Source organism: Bubalus kerabau, chromosome 18 (genome assembly GCF_029407905.1).
Source record: "Bubalus kerabau isolate K-KA32 ecotype Philippines breed swamp buffalo chromosome 18, PCC_UOA_SB_1v2, whole genome shotgun sequence".
Taxonomy (NCBI): Eukaryota; Metazoa; Chordata; class Mammalia; order Artiodactyla; family Bovidae; genus Bubalus; species Bubalus kerabau.
In genome coordinates, this window is record NC_073641.1 from 30,244,649 (window position 1) to 30,264,154 (window position 19,506).

At 36.2% G+C, this 19,506-nt stretch overlaps 1 protein-coding gene across 2 annotated transcripts in view; it reads right to left on the reverse strand.

Moving 5' to 3' along the window:
• The window catches only part of PARP8 (poly(ADP-ribose) polymerase family member 8), a 201,204-nt gene that overhangs the window by 79,788 nt on the left and 101,910 nt on the right, over positions 1-19,506 (reverse strand). For both annotated transcript variants that reach the window (XM_055554414.1, XM_055554413.1), the window contains exons 5-8: positions 13,317-13,406; positions 12,693-12,763; positions 10,973-11,050; positions 9,279-9,373 (exon numbers count right to left, since the gene is read on the reverse strand). In XM_055554414.1, the coding sequence (XP_055410389.1) occupies positions 9,279-9,373; positions 10,973-11,050; positions 12,693-12,763; positions 13,317-13,406 (334 nt within the window). The remainder of the gene's footprint in view (positions 1-9,278; positions 9,374-10,972; positions 11,051-12,692; positions 12,764-13,316; positions 13,407-19,506) is intronic.

The window sequence follows — 19,506 nt, forward strand, 5'->3', positions numbered from 1 at the left end:
CAAAAACAACAACAACAACAACAACAACAACAACACAGGAACAAAAGGGTTACAAGTGCTGTCTTTCACCACAGCAGAGCAGGAGTATAGAATTTTAAGGAAGCAGAGGCATTAACGGTTTGCAATTAACTGGATTCTGCAGCTGTAGATCTGTAAATAGTTATACTGTTTGTTTTTATGCCACACTTCAAAGAACTCACAACAACACTGTGTGTATGCAAACCAATTTCTGTTGTGATGCCCTTTTTATATAATGCCATTCATTTCACGTTTCCCACTGCAAGATTACAAAGTGTGATTACAGTCTGCCCAGATGCAATGACCCAGTCTCAGGATTGCTTCTGTATCTGAGTATCTTTCAATAGCCCCAATCTCATGAATAGCAAATGCAGAATCAGGGCAAATGCTTGAAATATGAATGCAACCTGAAGTGTGAAGCCTGATATCTGATTGAATACTGAATGCTGTGTTGGGTTTATAATAATCCAAAATAATTCCGTGCCCTGCCTGCATTTATTCATTGTGAAAAGATCACATCAAACTGAACTTGAATACTTTTTTAAGAGAAGGGAAGCGACACAAATTATCTGATGCAGTTGTTTCACTTAGGGACTGAGGTCTTGAGAACTGCTCCACAAATTTCTTTCCAGACATCTGAGTGAAGTCTTAGAATAGACAGATCTTGAAATCCAGCCATTGATTTTGAATATTTACATGTGATCTAGTTCATATGTATAAAGAACATATGTATGAAATATTTGCTTTCTATAAACAGGCATTTTTTAGGGCACTATGTATGCGTTAGAACACTTAGCAATTCATTCTCCCATTTTTTAACGGAGCTTATTAAGATAACATCCTCATTAATGACACCACATACGCACTTACAATATATTAAATACTTGACCGTCTATGTTGGTCCTCCTTTCTCTATAAAACTACAGCTTGTTTATTATACTGTTATGATGTTTTATAACACTATCTGATCAAAATTAGCAGGGACTCTTCTGGTTATAAAAAATATAGCTTTCTCTTATCCACTGTCAAGCAAATCACATGTATAATACACATACATGAAACTCGACCACAAGTTTTTGAGAAATAAACTTCTATTGCTATTTAGTTACTGCTTTCAATAATTGGACAGTTATATTTTGAGAAGAAATATATTCTGCGAAGAAATATACACCTCCTTCTGACATCTGAAACTCAACAGCTTGCGTGTCTGTCTCCGCATGCCTACTCAGTGTGTGTTTCATGCTCAGTGTGGGAGAGATGCTTGTGAATGGGCCAAGATTATTCAAACTCAGTAGTCAGGAAGAAATCTTGGCATTTTTGCAAGAATGTATTCACAGTAGCTATATATTTCTCTAAAGGACGATAGGACTGAGACGAATTTAAAAATTAAATCCGGGTAAGAAAGGAAACCCATCTAAACTAAGAGTGTAGAAGAAGTACAGTGTAAACAGTTGCTAAAACTCTGCCCCCCATTTAAAACTCCTTGGTTTTGCTTGAGGAAAGCACAGATGCTGGAAGCAGAGGTGACTGTCGGGGATCTGACAGTCTGAAGCTTGTACCTAGATTTTATGCCAGTGCTTTTTAAAGAGTCTCCCTTTTGTTTCTTTCTGCTGTGTGCCTCCTGCCATCACTTTCCCCTGGTGTTCAGAGTCAGACTGTTTTCACAGAAGCAGAAGAATCAATGTGCTGCGAGGACATTACAAACATCCAACCCAAGATCTGTTGACGAATAACATGCTTCAGTGTAGGGTAAGTTGGATGTAGCAACCAACATCCTCAAGCACTCACTGGCTTAACATACAGAAAGGATTTATATCTCACTCACACTACCTGCTTACTGTGGAATCAGAAGAAGAGAGAGAACACTATTCACTAGTCGCCAAGGGGCTCAGAGAGTGGTGGAGTCCTGAAGATATGGGAACTCGCACACTAGTACTTGGGCTCATATTTCACTGGCCAACACGAGGTTGCATGTCCACTGCTGATGTTATAATAGCTAGGGAAATGCAATCCTGCCATCTTCCAGAAGAGGAGAGCCAGATTTGTTAAGCTATTTTACTAACCCACTACTTATGCAAATCCAGAGACATTTACAGTGGACCACTCTGATTTATGTGGCTTTTCCTTTCATTTTCTTTCTCTCTTCCAGGAGATATATGTTTGGGTGGTGGGCCTGCATTTAGTAGTATAGCTTCCTCAAACCTTAAAAACATCTGCATGCCCTGTCCTCCAAAACAGCAATTCCAAAATTATTCATTCATTTCAAACACACAATCATCCAACCACATAAAAATGATTAAAATGCAGAATAGTCACGATCTTGTAATCTTCCAACCTCCTTTAAGCATTAGTCACAATCAAAAGGTTAGAATATTACTCAGATACCTTCAATTTTTTAAATGGATGATGGATGGCTATGAAGCACAGGATATTTTATTTGGGGTAAAACTTTCAAAATCATAAGCAAATTATCAGCATCATTTCATTCCTGAGCAAATGAGAATTTTGTGACTTGTAAGTCCGTACTTTCTAAAAATATTAATCTCAAATTGTTTTCAATGACACTGATCAATTTTTTTTTTTTTTAAATTTTATTTTATTTTTAAACTTAACATAACTGTATTAGATTTGCCAAATATCAAAATGAATCCGCCACAGGTATACATGTGTTCCCCATCCTGAACCCTCCTCCCTCCTCCCTCCCCATTCCATCCCTCTGGGTCGTCCCAGTGCACCAGCCCCAAGCATCCAGTATCGTGCATCGAACCTGGACTGGCAACTCATTTCATACATGATATTTTACATGTTTCAATGCCATTCTCCCAAATCTGCCCACCCTCTCCCTCTCCCACAGAGTCCATAAGACTGTTCTATACATCGGTGTCTCTTTTGCTGTCTCGTACACAGGGTTATTGTTACCATCTTTCTAAATTCCATATATATGCGTTAGTATACTGTATTGGTGTTTTTCTTTCTGGCTTACTTCACTCTGTATAATAGGCTCCAGTTTCATCCACCTCATTAGAACTGATTCAAATGTATTCTTTTTAATGGCTGAATAATACTCCATTGTGTATATGTACCACAGCTTTCTTATCCATTCATCTGCTGATGGACATCTAGGTTGCTTCCATGTCCTGGCTATTATAAACAGTGCTGCGATGAACATTGGGGTACTCGTGTCTCTTTCCCTTCTGGTTTTCTCAGTGTGTATGCCCAGCAGTGGGATTGCTGGATCATAAGGCATGTCTATTTCCAGTTTTTTAAGGAATCTCCACACTGTTCTCCATAGTGGCTGTACTAGTTTGCATTCCCACCAACAGTGTAAGAGGGTTCCCTTTTCTCCACACCCTCTCCAGCATTTATTACTTGTAGACTTTTGGATCACAGCCATTCTGACTGGTGTGAAATGGTATCTCATAGTGGTTTTGATTTGCATTTCTCTGATAATGAGTGATGTTGAGCATCTTTTCATGTGTTTGTTAGCCATCTGTATGTCTTCTTTGGAGAAATGTCTATTTAGTTCTTTGGCCCATTTTTTGATTGGGTCATTTATTTTTCTGGAGTTGAGCTGTAGGAGTTGCTTGTATATTCTCGAGATTAGTTGTTTGTCAGTTGCTTCATTTGCTATTATCTTCTCCCATTCTGAAGGCTGTCTTTTCACCTTGCTAATAGTTTCCTTTGATGTGCAGAAGCTTTTAAGGTTAATTAGGTCCCATTTGTTTATTTTTGCTTTTATTTCCAATATTCTGGGAGGTGGGTCATGGAGGATCCTGCTGTGATGTATGTCAGAGAGTGTTTTGCCTATGTTCTCCTCTAGGAGTTTTATAGTTTCTGGTCTTACGTTGAGATCTTTAATCCATTTTGAGTTTATTTTTGTGTATGGTGTTAGAAAGTGTTCTAGTTTCATTCTTTTACAAGTGGTTGACCAGAGTTCCCAGCACCACTTGTTAAAGAGATTGTCTTTAATCCATTGTATATTCTTGCCTCCTTTGTCAAAGATAAGGTGTCCATATGTGCGTGGATTTATCTCTGGGCTTTCTATTTTGTTCCATTGATCTATATTTCTGTCTTTGTGCCAGTACCATACTGTCTTGATAACTGTGGCTTTGTAGTAGAGCCTGAAGTCAGGTAGGTTGATTCCTCCAGTTCCATTCTTCTTTCTCAAGATCGCTTTGGCTATTCGAGGTTTTTTGTTTTTCCATACAAATTGTGAAATTATTTGTTCTAGCTCTGTGAAGAATGCTGTTGGTAGCTTGATAGGGATTGCACTGAATCTATAGATTGCTTTGGGTAATATACTCATTTTCACTACACTGATTCTTCCAATCCATGAACATGGTATATTTCTCCATCTGTTAGTGTCCTCTTTGATTTCTTTCACCAGTGTTTTATAGTTTTCTATATATAGGTCTTTAGATTCTTTAGGTAGATATATTCCTAAGTATTTTATTCTTTCCGTTGCAATGGTGAATGGAATTGTTTCCTTAATTTCTCTTTCTGTTTTCTCATTATTAGTGTATAGGAATGCAAGGGATTTCTGTGTGTTGATTTTATATCCTGCAACTTTAATAGAAAATCTTAACAGACCCATCACAAGCACGGAAATTGAAACTGTAATCAAAAATCTTCCAGCAAACAAAAGCCCAGGTCCAGACGGCTTCACAGCTGAATTCTACCAAAAATTTAGAGAAGAGCTAACACCTATCCTGCTCAAACTCTTCCAGAAAATTGCAGAGGATGGTAAACTTCCCAACTCATTCTATGAGGCCACCATCACCCTAATACCAAAACCTGACAAAGATCCCACAAAAAAAGAAAACTACAGGCCAATATCACTGATGAACATAGATGCAAAAATCCTTAACAAAATTCTAGCAATCAGAATCCAACAACACATTAAAAAGATCATACACCATGACCAAGTGGGCTTTATCCCAGGGATGCAAGGATTCTTCAATATCCGCAAATCAATCAATGTAATACACCACATTAACAAATTGAAAAATAAAAACCATATGATTATCTCAATAGATGATCAATTTTTTTATGAATACTGATTATAGGAGTAAATTTATAATGAAAACATAAAAGAACCTCAATCTTTTATTGATTCATGATGAAACACATTCACACTGATTAGAGGGTTGATCGTGTTCCTCCAGAGACCTAACTCATTTCCTTTACAACAGCCTATGAATTAAAATTGTCATCAATGTTTACAAGTATGGTTCAACCCAACCAGAATGCTGTTTTAGAATGATTTAGTCAAGTAGAACTAAAATTACCTACTTAAGTAATAAATTTATCATCAGTCATTTTTGCTAAAGCCTCCTTCACCTACTTTAAGAGGGTTTTGCCTCAATTGAGGTAATCTCTGTTATTTTCATCTCCTACAGAGAACTTAGATGTGGTTAGCTGCCTTTCTCATTAGATGTCACATAAAAAAAAATGATACCAAATAGCCTATTATGCATATTGAGGTACTTTTGCTCTTCAAACTCCATTAAATTCTTATAAACCTCAATTAAGTAAAAGAACAGCTAATTAGAACAGTCTGTTTTCAATAGACTCAGAACTTTGCAAAGAAGATGACTCCAAGACCTTAGGCCTAACTACTCCTTCTCCCATGTGTCCAAGCCACAGTATTTCAGACCAGACAGTAAATTCATTCTTATTTATTTTAAGTAAATCAAACTAGTCCTGCTGTGATTCACTTATATCATGGGGCCTCTGGGAGCTTATTTATTCTGGAAACATCCTCTGTAGTTGGAGAAAATCTAGAGCAGACAAGAACATGACTTGCATTCATTAAGATTTAAATTGGATCAAACTTATAAGTGAAAGAGGCAAGAGGAAAACAATCAAAACCACTTATGACTTTACACACTTCACTTGAATGAAATTCCGTATAGTAATCTAATTTAAACAGTCCATAAATTATCACTATTTTATTAATAATGGAAAGTACTAATAGAAATAAGTACTTAGTAAATGCTTGCTGAAGAAACTAAAAAATATTCACACATAAATAATGGTATGATTGAGGCCTAGATAGCATGGTGTGTGTGTGATACTCAGTTGCTAAGTCCAACTCTTTGTGACCCCATGAACTGTAGCCAGCCAGACTCTTCTATCCATCCATGGGATTTCCCAGACAAGAATACTGGAGTGGGTTGCCCTTTCCTCCTCCAGGGGATCTTCCCAACCCAGGGATCAAACCTGCATCTCCTACACTGCAGGCAGATTCTTTACCAAAAATAGCAGGAAATATGTGTTTTAAAAAAAAACAAACTAATTTTAAAAGCAATCAAAATGTGTGGTAAAGTGATTCTCTAAACAAAGATACATACTTTAGATGAAAAGTAACTAAATTCTATGCTGTGTTGAGTGATCAACTTCCCAGGTGGTGCTAGTGGTAAAGAACCTGTGGCTAACCATATACAGACTTCTTTGTATATGGGAGAGAGGCTTAACTTTCTATGATTAAAGTTTTAAGATTTCAAGCAAAGTTCAACTAAAGAGAAAAGAAAAAATCAGTCATTGTTTCAGACTATTTATTTTTTTAGGCAGCTTGTGGGATCTTAGTTCCCTGACCAGGGTTCGAACGCAGGCCCTCAGCAGTGAAAGCGTGGAGTCTTAACCACTAGGGAATCCCTGAACAATTTATGGATAATCTCTATTGCTTTCTTCATAGTCAAAGACTTTGGCATAGTCAATAAAGCAGAAATAGATGTTTTTCTGGAACTCTCATGCTTTTTTGATGATCCAGCGAATGTTACCAACTTGCTCTCTGGTTCCTCTGCCTTTTCTAAAACCAGCTTGAACACCAGGAAGTTCACAGTTCACGTATTGCTGAAGCCTGGCTTGGAGAATTTTAAGCATTACTTTACTAGCATGTGAGATGAGTGCAATTGTGAAGTAGTCTGAGCATTCTTTGGCATCGGAATGAACACTGACCTTTTCCAGTCCTGTGGCCACTGCTGAATTTTCCAAATTTGCTGGAATATTAAGTGCAGCACTTTCACAGCATCATCTTTTAGGATTTGAAATAGCTCAACTGGAATTCCATCACCTCCACTAGCTTTGTTCATAGTGATACTTCCTAAGGCCCACTTGACTTCACATTCCAGGATGTCTGGCTCTAGGTGAGTGATCACACCATCGTGATTATCTAGGTCGTAAAGATCTTTTTTTGTATAGTTCTTCTGTGTATTCTTGCCACCTCTTCTTAATATCTTCTGGTTCTGTTAGGTCCATACCATTTCTGTCCTTTAGCGACTGAACTGAACTGAACTGATTGCTTTCTTAATTTATTCACTCTATAATACTTACTGAATTTCCATCTTCCTTATCCTCTAGCTGAGGCATAGATCAACTATGAAATAATCACAGCTAATTTGCTAAAACTTTGAAGATTCCAAGATTTGCTTTTTGCAAGTATAATCCCTATCTCACTCACTCAACTGCAGTCTAATATTCCTCCACGAGTAGGAGAGGGGGTCTGGGTATATGTGCCACGCTGTCACATATACAGCATGTGTCTGATTCTGTGCAACCCTATGGACCATAGCCTGCCAGGCTCCTCTGTCCATAGCGTTCTCCAGGCAAGTATACTGAAGTGGGTTGCCATGCCCTCCTCCAGGGGATCTTCCCAACCCAGGGATCAAACCCAAATCATTTAACATCTCCTGCACTGGCAGACGGATTCTGTACCACTAGCGCCACCTGGGAAGCCCCATCTGGGGTATACAACCCCAGCTTATTTAGACTGCAGGTGGTTATGAGTTTCTGTTTCTGCCGATAAAATGAGAATTAGCAATAATAACTTACAGCTGTGTTATACTTTCCAACCACTAAAAGTATTTGTTTGCTTTCACAAAATCTGGATATGTCCACTGAAAAGAATATAACCAGAGAATATGAACATTTTTAATGGGTGTTCCACTGAAAACAATCAAGAAGCCTTCAGTTTGTATTTCATACATGCCCTGTACTATAAACCAGGATGGAAAACCAAACCAAAACAAAGTATACAAACAACAAAAAAGTGCACAGAATTAAGAGTCTAGAGGGGGAGAAGTAAACCAATAATGACAAGACATGAAGAGAATAATAAATGAGGTAAGAGACAAATGTGATAGGGCAGAATAACCAATCTGCACTGGAGCTTCAAGGAAGGCTCAAAGAGAAGCTGACCTTTGGACTGGGGCTTGAATAAAGATAGCAACAGGGTTTGAGAGGGAAGCACTGATTGGGCAAATGGCCAAAGTCAAGGGGAAACAGCGTATTTGGAGAACGGGAACAATTCTGGTTTGGGTGGATGAGGCTGGAACTGAGGTCAGGCTGTAAGAAGGGCCTGGAGACTTGGAGACCACCCTTTAGGAAAACAAAAATCTAAATAAAAAGATCTGACTGGTGGGAGGATACAAGCATGATGGCAAAAAAAAAAGGGTTTTTCTTAAAGAGAGAAAAGAAAGACTAAATAGGGATAGTTGGGTCTTCTGAATGATTAAAGTAATAAAAATTGGTTTGGAAATTTATCACCAAATAATTAAGTAACTGCAACATTCAAATACACACTGCACAAAGTTATGTCTTTTTTTCCTTTCCTTTTTTAGGGACCAGATTATTTATCACAAGGGCTTCCTTCGTGGCTCAGATGGTAAAAAATCTGCCTGCAATGCAGGAGACCCAGGTTCATTTCCTGAGTTGGAAAGACCCGCTGGAGAAGGGAATGGTTACCCACTCCAGTATTCTTGCTGGGCGAATTCTATGGGCAGAGGATCCTGGTGGGCTACAGTCCATGGGATTGCAGAGTCAGACACAACTGAGCACTAACACCTTCACTTTCAACACTTTACTTCTCACAACGTGATGATACCAGCGGTTATGCATTATTTACTTCTATTGTTCACACAGATATGTCTTTGATTTACAGTAACAGCGTGGGCCCAGCTGACCAAATCTATTATAGGAATTGATAATGATGCCACTTAAGACTGCTATTTTATCAAACTAACTCTACAAAATAACTAATTTCTTTAATGAAATGAATGTAATCTTAAACTACATGTACAATAAAAAATAATCATAGCCATAATGATGCCATTTTGTTTAAGCAGAAACATAACAGACTCTCTCATATACTTTCAAATATAATTGAGCCTGAGAAAATTTCCACCTAAATAATTCCAACAGAAAATTCCAATGACTTTCCAAATAATTTTAAGTTGTAATCACCAAAGGTGTCTATTTACCTGAGAGAAACTGCATGTGGCCCATATATCTCTCTCACTGCCGACAAGTCAGCTTCAAGCTGGGGGTGTTTGTGCAGCTCCCCGTCATAGTTAACCTGATGAAAAGGAATCATTTAGGAGTGACTTAGGGTGAAGAGAAACAAAAAAAGCAAAATACAAATAATCTCTTAGACAGGTTACCCTGTAGTTCTGCCATGGGCATTTTCTCTGTTGCCTTCATAAAAAATATATAGAGATAATTCAGCAGTATATTCACTAAAGTTCTTAGGTTCACATACATCTGGTATAATTCATTATGCTTAAAAAATTATTATCTGACTACTTTGATACAAAGACAATGCCACTGTTAAGATGAGTGAAGTAAATGGCAGATAATCTGGAAAAACTTCTAGACTGAGAAAAGAGCATTCACTTCCCCTCTGTAAGAATTAGTGGTGTAAACAAAAATCAAAACTAGAAGAATTATTTTAAATACTGTTGAAGTATAATCTGGTTAAAGAATCTTAGGAAAAATACCCCATTTCTAGGAAGGCATTCCTGGAGAGAAGAATTGTGGTTTTGTTCATGTCCACCCATACCTCTACTGCTTTGCATATGCTTGATAGACCAAATTACTAGTTTTTGATTCCAAATGAATAAATCTATTTGCGTTCTTTACATAATAATAACTTTGGCTTTAAAGCATCTCTTTAACAAATTACCTTTCCATTATTCTATCCAAATTACAAAGCATATTTGATCAAGTTTACAAAAATAGAACAAGATACCTTATACAGCCATATCCTAAAATCGAATGCTCAGTTTAAAATTTCAACATTCTTATGGACTCTGTGGGAGAGGGAGAGGGTGGGCAGATTTGGGAGAATGGCATTGAAACATGTAAAATATCATGTATGAAATGAGTTGCCAGTCCAGGTTCGATGCACGATACTGGATGCTTGGGGCTGGTGCACTGGGACGACCCAGAGGGATGGAATGGGGAGGGAGGAGGGAGGAGGGTTCAGGATGGGGAACACGTGTATACCTGTGGCGGATTCATTTTGATGTTTGGCAAAACTAATACAATTATGTAAAGTTTAAAAATAAAATAAAATTAAAAAATAAATAAATAAATAAAATAAAATTTCAACATTATCCTAGAAAAATATAATGAATTATTTCGTATACTGTATGCATATGCAGCGGTGCCATTTCCATGTATATAATTTATGATGTTTCTTCATAACAACTGATCAACACTTTACATTCGTATAGAAGGAAAAGGAAGACAGTAAATACAAATAATGAAGATGCTCGATAATAAGGGCCCATCAATTTTTATAAAGGTTAATCACCTTCCATTGAAAACAATCCATGCTTTTATTAGTGTCACCATTTCAAAACACTGACCGAGCACAACATGCTTGATAGATGTAAAAGTTAAAAGCGTAATAAGATGCTGTCTGCAAAATATCTGTAATGAAGGCAGATGACTTCAATGTAAATAAATGATTACAGTCAAAGAACTGCAAAAGCAACCTTAATTTCTGAAACTATATAGAGAATGAGCGACAGATAAATTATATGAATTTCCTTGTTAGTTGCAGAGCGCTGCGGAACCATAGGCTTTTCGGATGACAAGCACAGATTTCTGCTAGAGCGTGTGCGGCTGTCTCTGCCTTGGAGCGGGTGTCAGGAGAGCCTCGTGTGCTCACCTGTCCTCCGTAATAAAATTCTTCCGAATCATTGTCTCCTTCAGAGTCTTCCTCCACTGTGCTATTCTGTCTTGACTCCTTAAAATAATAGAGTAAGAAGACAATTTTAATGGTCAAATTAGCTTTTCCTCCTTCGGAAATAAAGGTAACGAATGGACATAAAAGGTAGGTCTTGTGTATACCATGTGATTTTTAAATAAAAGCATTCTTGGTGCAATGCAAACCAAAAATGAAAGATAGTAACATAAGTTTTGTGGCGGGTGCATGAAGCTCTATGTCCCTGGTCTTGAGTTTTATAATTTAATATTTGATGTATATAAAAAACTATGTTAATCAATTACAACTTTGGTGTTGTTCTGATAAAACATCTGACAAGCTCATACTGATTCAACTTTTTGTTAAAAAATTCCTCAGCATTATTTATCCCAGACTGTTCTCACTTTCACTGCCAACTCCACATAATGGTATAAAAGAAAGGGCACTTTGAATCTAATAATATAAAAATCAAATTATGCATATACATACAAATACATTACAAAGATAACTTTCAGTGTGTAGAAATTATTTGCTTTAAATTTCAATTTTCAAAAGGATGTTTACTTAAATATACTTGAAGTATGCGTTTCTAATTAACTGAACCGTATCTGTTATGTGTCTAAAGTACAAATGACAAAAATTCATCTAAAGTAACTATTCCTGTCCCGGGGCCCTGTTAAAATAATTAAGAAAAAGGTAGCTGCGTTTAGACACAGGAATCTATTAACTTGATGTTTTGTGATCATCCCTAAATTTCTAGACCAAATTTCAAATTATTAAAGAAAACAAAACAAAAAACCTAGAAAAGGGAATGTAGGTTTTATAAAATATAGTTTCTGGTTTTAGCGATGATAATGCTAAATTAGTGGTGCTCACTCTGGCTACTGAAGTGCAGAATGAATGGTATAACACTAAAAGGAAAGCAGGGTGGCTTTCAGTGCATAGTTTTTGTTTTATTATAAGATAACTTGATCCTTTTTTTTTTTCTTTTTTGATGTGGACCATTTTAAAAATCCTTATTAAATTTGTTACAATATTGCTTCTGCTGTTTTTATGTTGTTGTTGTTGTTGTTAATGGCTACAAGGCATGTCCCCAACATTGGGAGGCAAAGTCTTAACCAATGGACCACCAGGGAAGTCCCAATGTATAGTTTTAAAATCAAAGAATTGTTGGTCCCACCATCATTTTGTTTGTTTAATGTCCTAGTATTTATTTACAGATTGAAGTAAATTTCCTAAATGTGCTATTGTTCTTTTAACACTGGCCAAAAATACTAAGATTATACCCAAGCTCTGTGCTCCTTTAACTAGAAAGACCATCTTTTACAGATAAAATTTTAAAGATCTCATCAAAATTATGTATAACACATACAGTTATTCTAACTATGCTACATAAGTGCTCTTCAGTCAACTACATTATTAGATGAAAATACAGAAAATAAGTTAGGTTTTGTACACACTTCATTTAGATTTAAATCAGATGTTCTATTACTTTAAAGGTAGTTAATTTTAGGACACTATCTTTCCCATACATAAATCCCTAAGCCAGCAGCATGAACTTCATTCACTACATGCAATCTTAATCTAAATAATGATGGTATTAACCACAAATACATGGTAAATTTCAAATACATCTATACTGTTTTGAAGAAATATAATAAAACATAAAATGCAACTTACATACCTCGCCATTTTCCTTCTGTAATTTGGATTTTATAGATAAGCAACAGTTAATGTCATTTGTCTTTCTTAATTCTGAAATATATAATTAAAGGATCATTTTAGTTTTCAGCATACTATTTACCAAACATTTATAAGTTTCAGTATAAAAACATCCAAAGATGATTCTTTTTTGCAAGAGAATTAAGAAATATTTTGAAATTATCCTATGTTAAAGAATTATATACAAACTATTCTGATTTTTCATTGCCCATAGAATGTGGTCACACTAAAGTGGCCACAGTACAAATTCCTTCAGCTCTCACTATATATTTCATGGAATCTATGTTGTGTTATGTTTTTTAAACATTCAGTTTGTCTAGCAGTATTGTTATGCATGAAAGTATTTTCACAAGCAAATATCAAAATAATGTGTTTAAACAGGACTTTAAAGTACTAATTTATGCATTTAAAAAACTGTTGAGAGACAAACTAGTGATGTTAAATAGAAAATTTGCATAGAGAACCAGGCTTATAGATTCCAAAGATAAATATCTATTATATGGGTTAAAAGAAACCAAAAAACAAAGCTACCTACAATCAACAAAATATTAACCAGGAACTTAAGAAAATAGTGTATTCCCATTACCTGTTGCTAGTCGATGAAAAATTACTGGAATTGGCTCTGTAGTAACTAATACATCTTCATCATTTTCTGAACTTGACACATATGTATTATCTGCAAAGAAATATAGACAACTAACGGCATAGTAACTTGAAAAAGTACAACCTTTATTAAAAACAATTAAGGAATAGCGCTACATCACTTCCAACACTTATGAGGTACTATTATTCTAATTTAATCTGGAAAAAAAATGAAGGAAATTACAGGTTTACTTGCACATTAATAATGTGCAAATTAATTATAAATGTTTTCTTTAACAATGCTTGTATCTTCTGGAGAAGTACAGATTTTGGATAGAGACTATTCAAACACATCTCTAACATTTCATGCAGTAATGGATCATTTGGAAGTGACTGGTTGCCTCAACTCACGGAAGAACATCCTTTGAAATATTGGTATAAGTCTATGGTAATATCTGGGCTTCCCTGGTAGCTCAGCTGGTAAAGAATCTGCCTGCAATGCAGGAGACCCCGGTTCCATTTCTGGGTGAGGAAGATCCCCTGGAAAAGAGATAGGATACCCACTCCAGTATTCTTGGAATTCCCTGGTGGCTCAGATGGTAAAGAATCTGCCTGGAATGTGGAAGATCTGGGTTCTATCCTGGGGTTGGGAAGATCTCCTGGAGGAGGGCATGGCAACCCACTCCTGTATTCTTGCCTGGAGAATCCCCATGGAGAGTGGAGCCTGGCAGGCTATAGTCTAGGGGTTCGCAAAGAGTCAGACATGACTGAGCGACTAAGCACAGCACAGCACGTGATAATATCTGGGGCTTCCCAGGTGGCACAGTGGTAAGGAATCTGCCTGCCAGGGAGGAGACATCAGAGTCGCAGGTTCAGTACCTGGGTCGGGAAGATCCCCTAGAGGAAGAAATGGCAAACCACTCCAGTATTCTTTCCTGGAAAATTCCAGGAGGAATCTGGCAGGCTACAGTAAAAAGGGGTCACAAAGAGTCAGACAGGACTGAGCATAGCACACGGCACACACATATTGTAACATAATACACAGTTGCTATATTTTTTGCTCACTGATGATTACAGGGCATCTGTGACACAACTATTTAACAAAGAGTTAAATAGACCATTAAATAATGGTCTTAAAATATGCTCATCAATGATGTATAAAAATGTAAACATATATATAAAATGAAAGCATAAAATACATCCAACAAATAATAGAAGGCTGCATCAATATCTGCTAGGAGAAATGAGTGTTCAGATGACTTACTGAATACATGATAAAAGATCTTGAGCCAAGTTTTCATAATATTCTGTCAGTGCAGTGAGAGCTATCGAGCTCAGTCGTTATTTCCAAAGATACATCTGTACTGTTTAGGCCTTGAGGAGTGAGTAAGTGAAAAGTGATATGTATTCACAGCGTAGCCACAAAAGACTCTCAAAGTTATAAAGCTTTAAGTTATTTAGGAAGGTGAGAGGTGATGGGGGTGGGTTGGACTTGGTCTGCCTCATTACTTTGTTCTAATTGTTCTAATTACAAATTCTTATTTCTTTTTCAACTAGCATCTAGGAGGGTGTGATATTTCTATGTTTATCTAGTGAGACCCCAGATTAAGAAACAGATTTTATATAAGTTTTAATTACTGTCTTGTTATATTAGGTGAAACTTTGACTGCTTATCTGAAGTCTCTTCTGTTAGTAAGCTCACACGTTCAATTGAGGATCAAAAGCTGCTCTTAAACCCAGTTTTTAAATTTCTTAACCCTCATTCAGAGCCTCACTGATTCAAAGTTATTTATATGGAATCAATTTAGTTAGGCTTTCCCCATGCACAATGGATTCCTTGAAGCAAACTTGTGAAGAAAAAGAGCATTAAAACAACAGAAGCAACTGCTAATCACCAACTAGAAGGGAAGATACAGAAAAATCTGTAAAGTGGACACAGTATCATGGAATATCTTGGTGTCATGGAATGAGGAGGTTTCTGCTAAAGCATCAAGAGGCAAATAAATTAGAATTTTCTGTTTAAGAAAACAAGGAAGTGAATAATTCAATTTAGAGGATCAAATGGCTTACTGGAAGTGAGGTGTGAGTCAAGAGAATATAATTTGGTAAATAAATGTTGCATAATACTAAAAGACAGGATTATGCATTCAACATAACATTTTTAAAAAGAGATTTTCCACTGGTTTGTATTTTGATTAGTATTTAAGTATCAGAACACTTCCCATTTCTGCTTTTGGCTTAATTTACCCAAACCAAAATGTTTTCAGTTTTAATGGATAACAGTATCCATTAAATCACCATTACAATACAACAGGCCAGATCACAGAGGAATATCCAGGTCAAGAAGAGAAATGTAGGAGCAGACAAAGCACTTCAAATCTAGACTCTGCTAACAATTAGCTGTTGATCTCTTTAAATCTAAGCCACGTTCTGCTTAGTTATAAAATGAAGAGGTTTGCTGATGGGGGAGCTTTGAGGAGCATCCCAGCTGTCTGAATGAATTGTGTGTTTTCTTTTGTTGTTGTTGTTTAACTAACTATTTTTAAATCTTCCTCAAACTATTTTGACATCTGTAATAATACTCATCTTTGTTTAGACATAGGAAAATAGTACACAAAAAGGGTAAACAATGCATTTAAGGTAACAGGATGAGTCAGTGACAGACAGAATGCTTTCAAGCTCAAATTCCTTCTCTGCAAGTCTCCTTCTTGAGTTTAGGGCTGACAATTTCTTTTCTTTCTAAAAGCTTCTGGCTCAGATGGTAAAGTGCCTGTCTGCAATGCAGGAGACCTGGGTTTGATCCCTGGGTTGGGAAGATCCCCTGGAGAAGGAAATGGCAGCCCACTCCAGTAGTCTTGGCTGGAAAATCCCATGGACGGAGGAGCCTGGTAGGCTACAGTCCATGAGGTCGCAGAGTCAGACATGACTAAGTGACTCCACTTTCTTTTCTAAAAGCTTCTGGGGACAATTAGGTTCTTTAACGTATACATTTTGTAGAGAACCTGTATAGATCCTTGTTAAAGGCTGTTACCAATATGAATATTTTCTCTTCCCTTCCCTGCCAGACTATGCAAGCATTACTGGAAATTCTGTGGACAGAGGACAGATGAGTAGAGAGCTATGAAAACATGTGTTTTAAACCACTGCTTTTATTCTATTTCATTCTATTTCTAATTTAAGCCATCATTCTATTATTCATTACTCTGTAACTTCATAGAAATAATTACAGATAATAACTGTATTGATTTTATAACATAATCTGTATAGTTCCCCCATATATGATATTCATATAAACCATCCAACCCAGTCAATTATCAATATCATCCTTATTTTAAAGACGAGGAAACCAAGACTCAGAGAAATTAATTCACCCAAGTTATTTAAGTAATTAAAGTTTACACATAGGTAGTAAGTAGTAAAACTGTCTGAATCCAAACATCAATGCTTTGTTATTTCTTTAATATCAAAAATAGAGAAATGAGAGAATTCATACCCTCCAGTAGGCAAGCGTCCTAATTAAAGGTGGTAACCCAAAAGGAAGAAATCTGCTGGTCTGTCACAACAGAGTCACAACCTATGATTTGTAATATACACACATGTGTGCTAAGTTGCTTCAGTTGTGTCTGACTCTTTGTAACCCGTGGACTGTAGCCTGCCAAGCTCCTCTGTCCATGGAATTCTCCAGGCAAGAATACCGGAGTGGGTTGCCATGCCCACTCCAAGGGATCTTTCCAGCCCAGGGATCGAACCGAAGGATCCTGCTTGACAGGCGGTTTCTTTACCACTAGTGCCACCTGGGAAGCCTGATTTGTAATAAAATTAACTTTAAAAAACAGAAAATTGTCTACAGTATAAACTCCATGAAGAAGTACAGATAACCAGAAGGCTGCTCTATTTCTTCACTATTTTGAAAAGCCAATATATATATTTCATTTATATACATGTCATTTTATATATCTAAACCTTAAAGACCCTCTAAATTTACATTTTCACAAAAACAAACTATGAAATGAATTTCAATAGATGGCACAGGTAACTTAATAGGTTAAATTATAAAATAGCAAATCTTCTCCTAAGGAAATAAATAAGATGGCATAATCTTGAATTGGGAAGATTATGCTGATACATGGTCATAGGATAAAAAAAAAAAATTCCGTACTATATTTTCAAACTTAAATGATAAGATAATCATTAAGCCATAAATTCATAAAAAGTGGGGGGGGAAAGCCTGAGGAACATTATCAGAAGGAATTAAGAAAAGTACTATCAAGATTACTGAATTTAGAAATTAGAAGCAACATAAAAGAGCTATTTGTTTGAAATAATTTTTAAAATAGACAAACATTTTAGAAGAAAAACAAAGGGGGGAAAGACAAAAACAAATATAAAATAACATAAATAAGGAAGGGGAAATAATCACAGAGATGCAGATTTTTAGATTTAAGATTGAATACTATTAAAAAAACTTTTTGCTAAAAGAAATTTGGACATTTCTCCAACATAGTGAACTTTCAGGAAGAACACATGTTAAAAAATGGCTAAAGAAATAGAAGAAGAAAAAAAAAAAAGAACAGGTCACTAATCATGGCAGAAAAATATAACTGCCCTAGAACAATCTCTGAAAACATAGCAGGCTCAGACAGATTTGCTAGCAAGTTCTATCAAATGCCAAGAACAGTTTAATCTCTTCAGCAATTTGAAGTCTTTAATAACAGAATATATGACAAAATACACATAACTGTTATAAAGCAACATTAAAATATCTTCTAATATAACTTGTCACCTTTTGTTCAAAGGAGAAACCATATATGATACCTCATTTGATGCCAAACGAGAATTGGATAAATTGTAAATATTCATTCGTTAAAAAGAAAAAGCTTGGTAAATGAGAAAAGGAATGATACCTGCTTTTCTGAAAGTGACTAGAAGCAAGCTCACTAATTTTGAGAAAAGGAGGGAAGCTGCCAACTTTCATATCTATTATTAAAAATCATTCTGGAAGTTCTGGCTAGTGCAAGAGGAGAAAAAATACAGGTATGAATACTGGGAAGGAAAAGTAAGCATATAATTTTTATATAATATTGTATATATATATATATATTCATATGAAAAACCAAGCATATTAACTGAACTCCTAGTACAAGTAACTAGAATTAAATTTAATAATGGGGGAAATATTATCACAGTAATATTCACTTTGAAGAAAGCTCCATAAAAATACTGCTACTACTCCTTCTCCAGAAGTATCTTCAGAAGTGACAGGAATCAGAACTGAATTAGAGTCCTGTTACCAGCAAAACTACATGGCCTTGGGGAATATTCAGCCCAGTCGGACACGACTGAAGCGACTTAGCAGTAGCAGTTAGCAGCACACTTCTTCACGTAGAAAACGGCATGATAACACTTGTTCTGTCTATACATAGACTCTATTTAGAATAAATTCAATCATGTATATAAAAATACTTGGTTCTATCCCCAAGCTCGCCGATCCTCTCTCTCCATCTTCATGTTTTATTTATATTCCTTTTTAATAAATTAAATTATATTGGAAATTCACTAATAACTTGCTTCATGAATAAAATTCAATTTTAAAAAAGCACCAATGATAACCAATACTTTATTTTCAATTTCCATTTCTGTATACCATAGTTCCAAGTGGGGCTCTTGTATGGTGAGAAAAACCAGAGTAATACCCCGTGGCCACAAGAGGGAGCTAAATATTTGGTTCACTTAATTAAAGGCACCATCATATTTCCTACACCACAGAATAATTCACTTACTGTCTTCAATTGGGCTTTGATTTGTGGCATTATTTCTATCACCTTGACTTAAAAGTCCTGCATCACTCATGGCTGACATCTCTAGAAGCTACCTCAGATGAAACACACAATAATTATATTTACAATAAAAAGTTGAAGGCAGGAGGAGAAGGGGACAACAGAGGATGAGATGGCTGGATGGCATCGCTAACTCGATGGACATGAGTTTGAGCAAGCTCTGGGAGTTGGTCATGGACAGGGAAGCCTGGCGTGCTGCAGTCCATGGGGTTGCAGAGAGTCGGACGTGACTGAGCAACTGAACTGAACTGAACAATAAAAAAGTAGGGCTTTTATTTTCCTAACAGTTAAGCAAACATTCAGCATCAAAAGCATACTATATCATAAGGGAGAGGGCTGATTGCAAAATCATCCAAA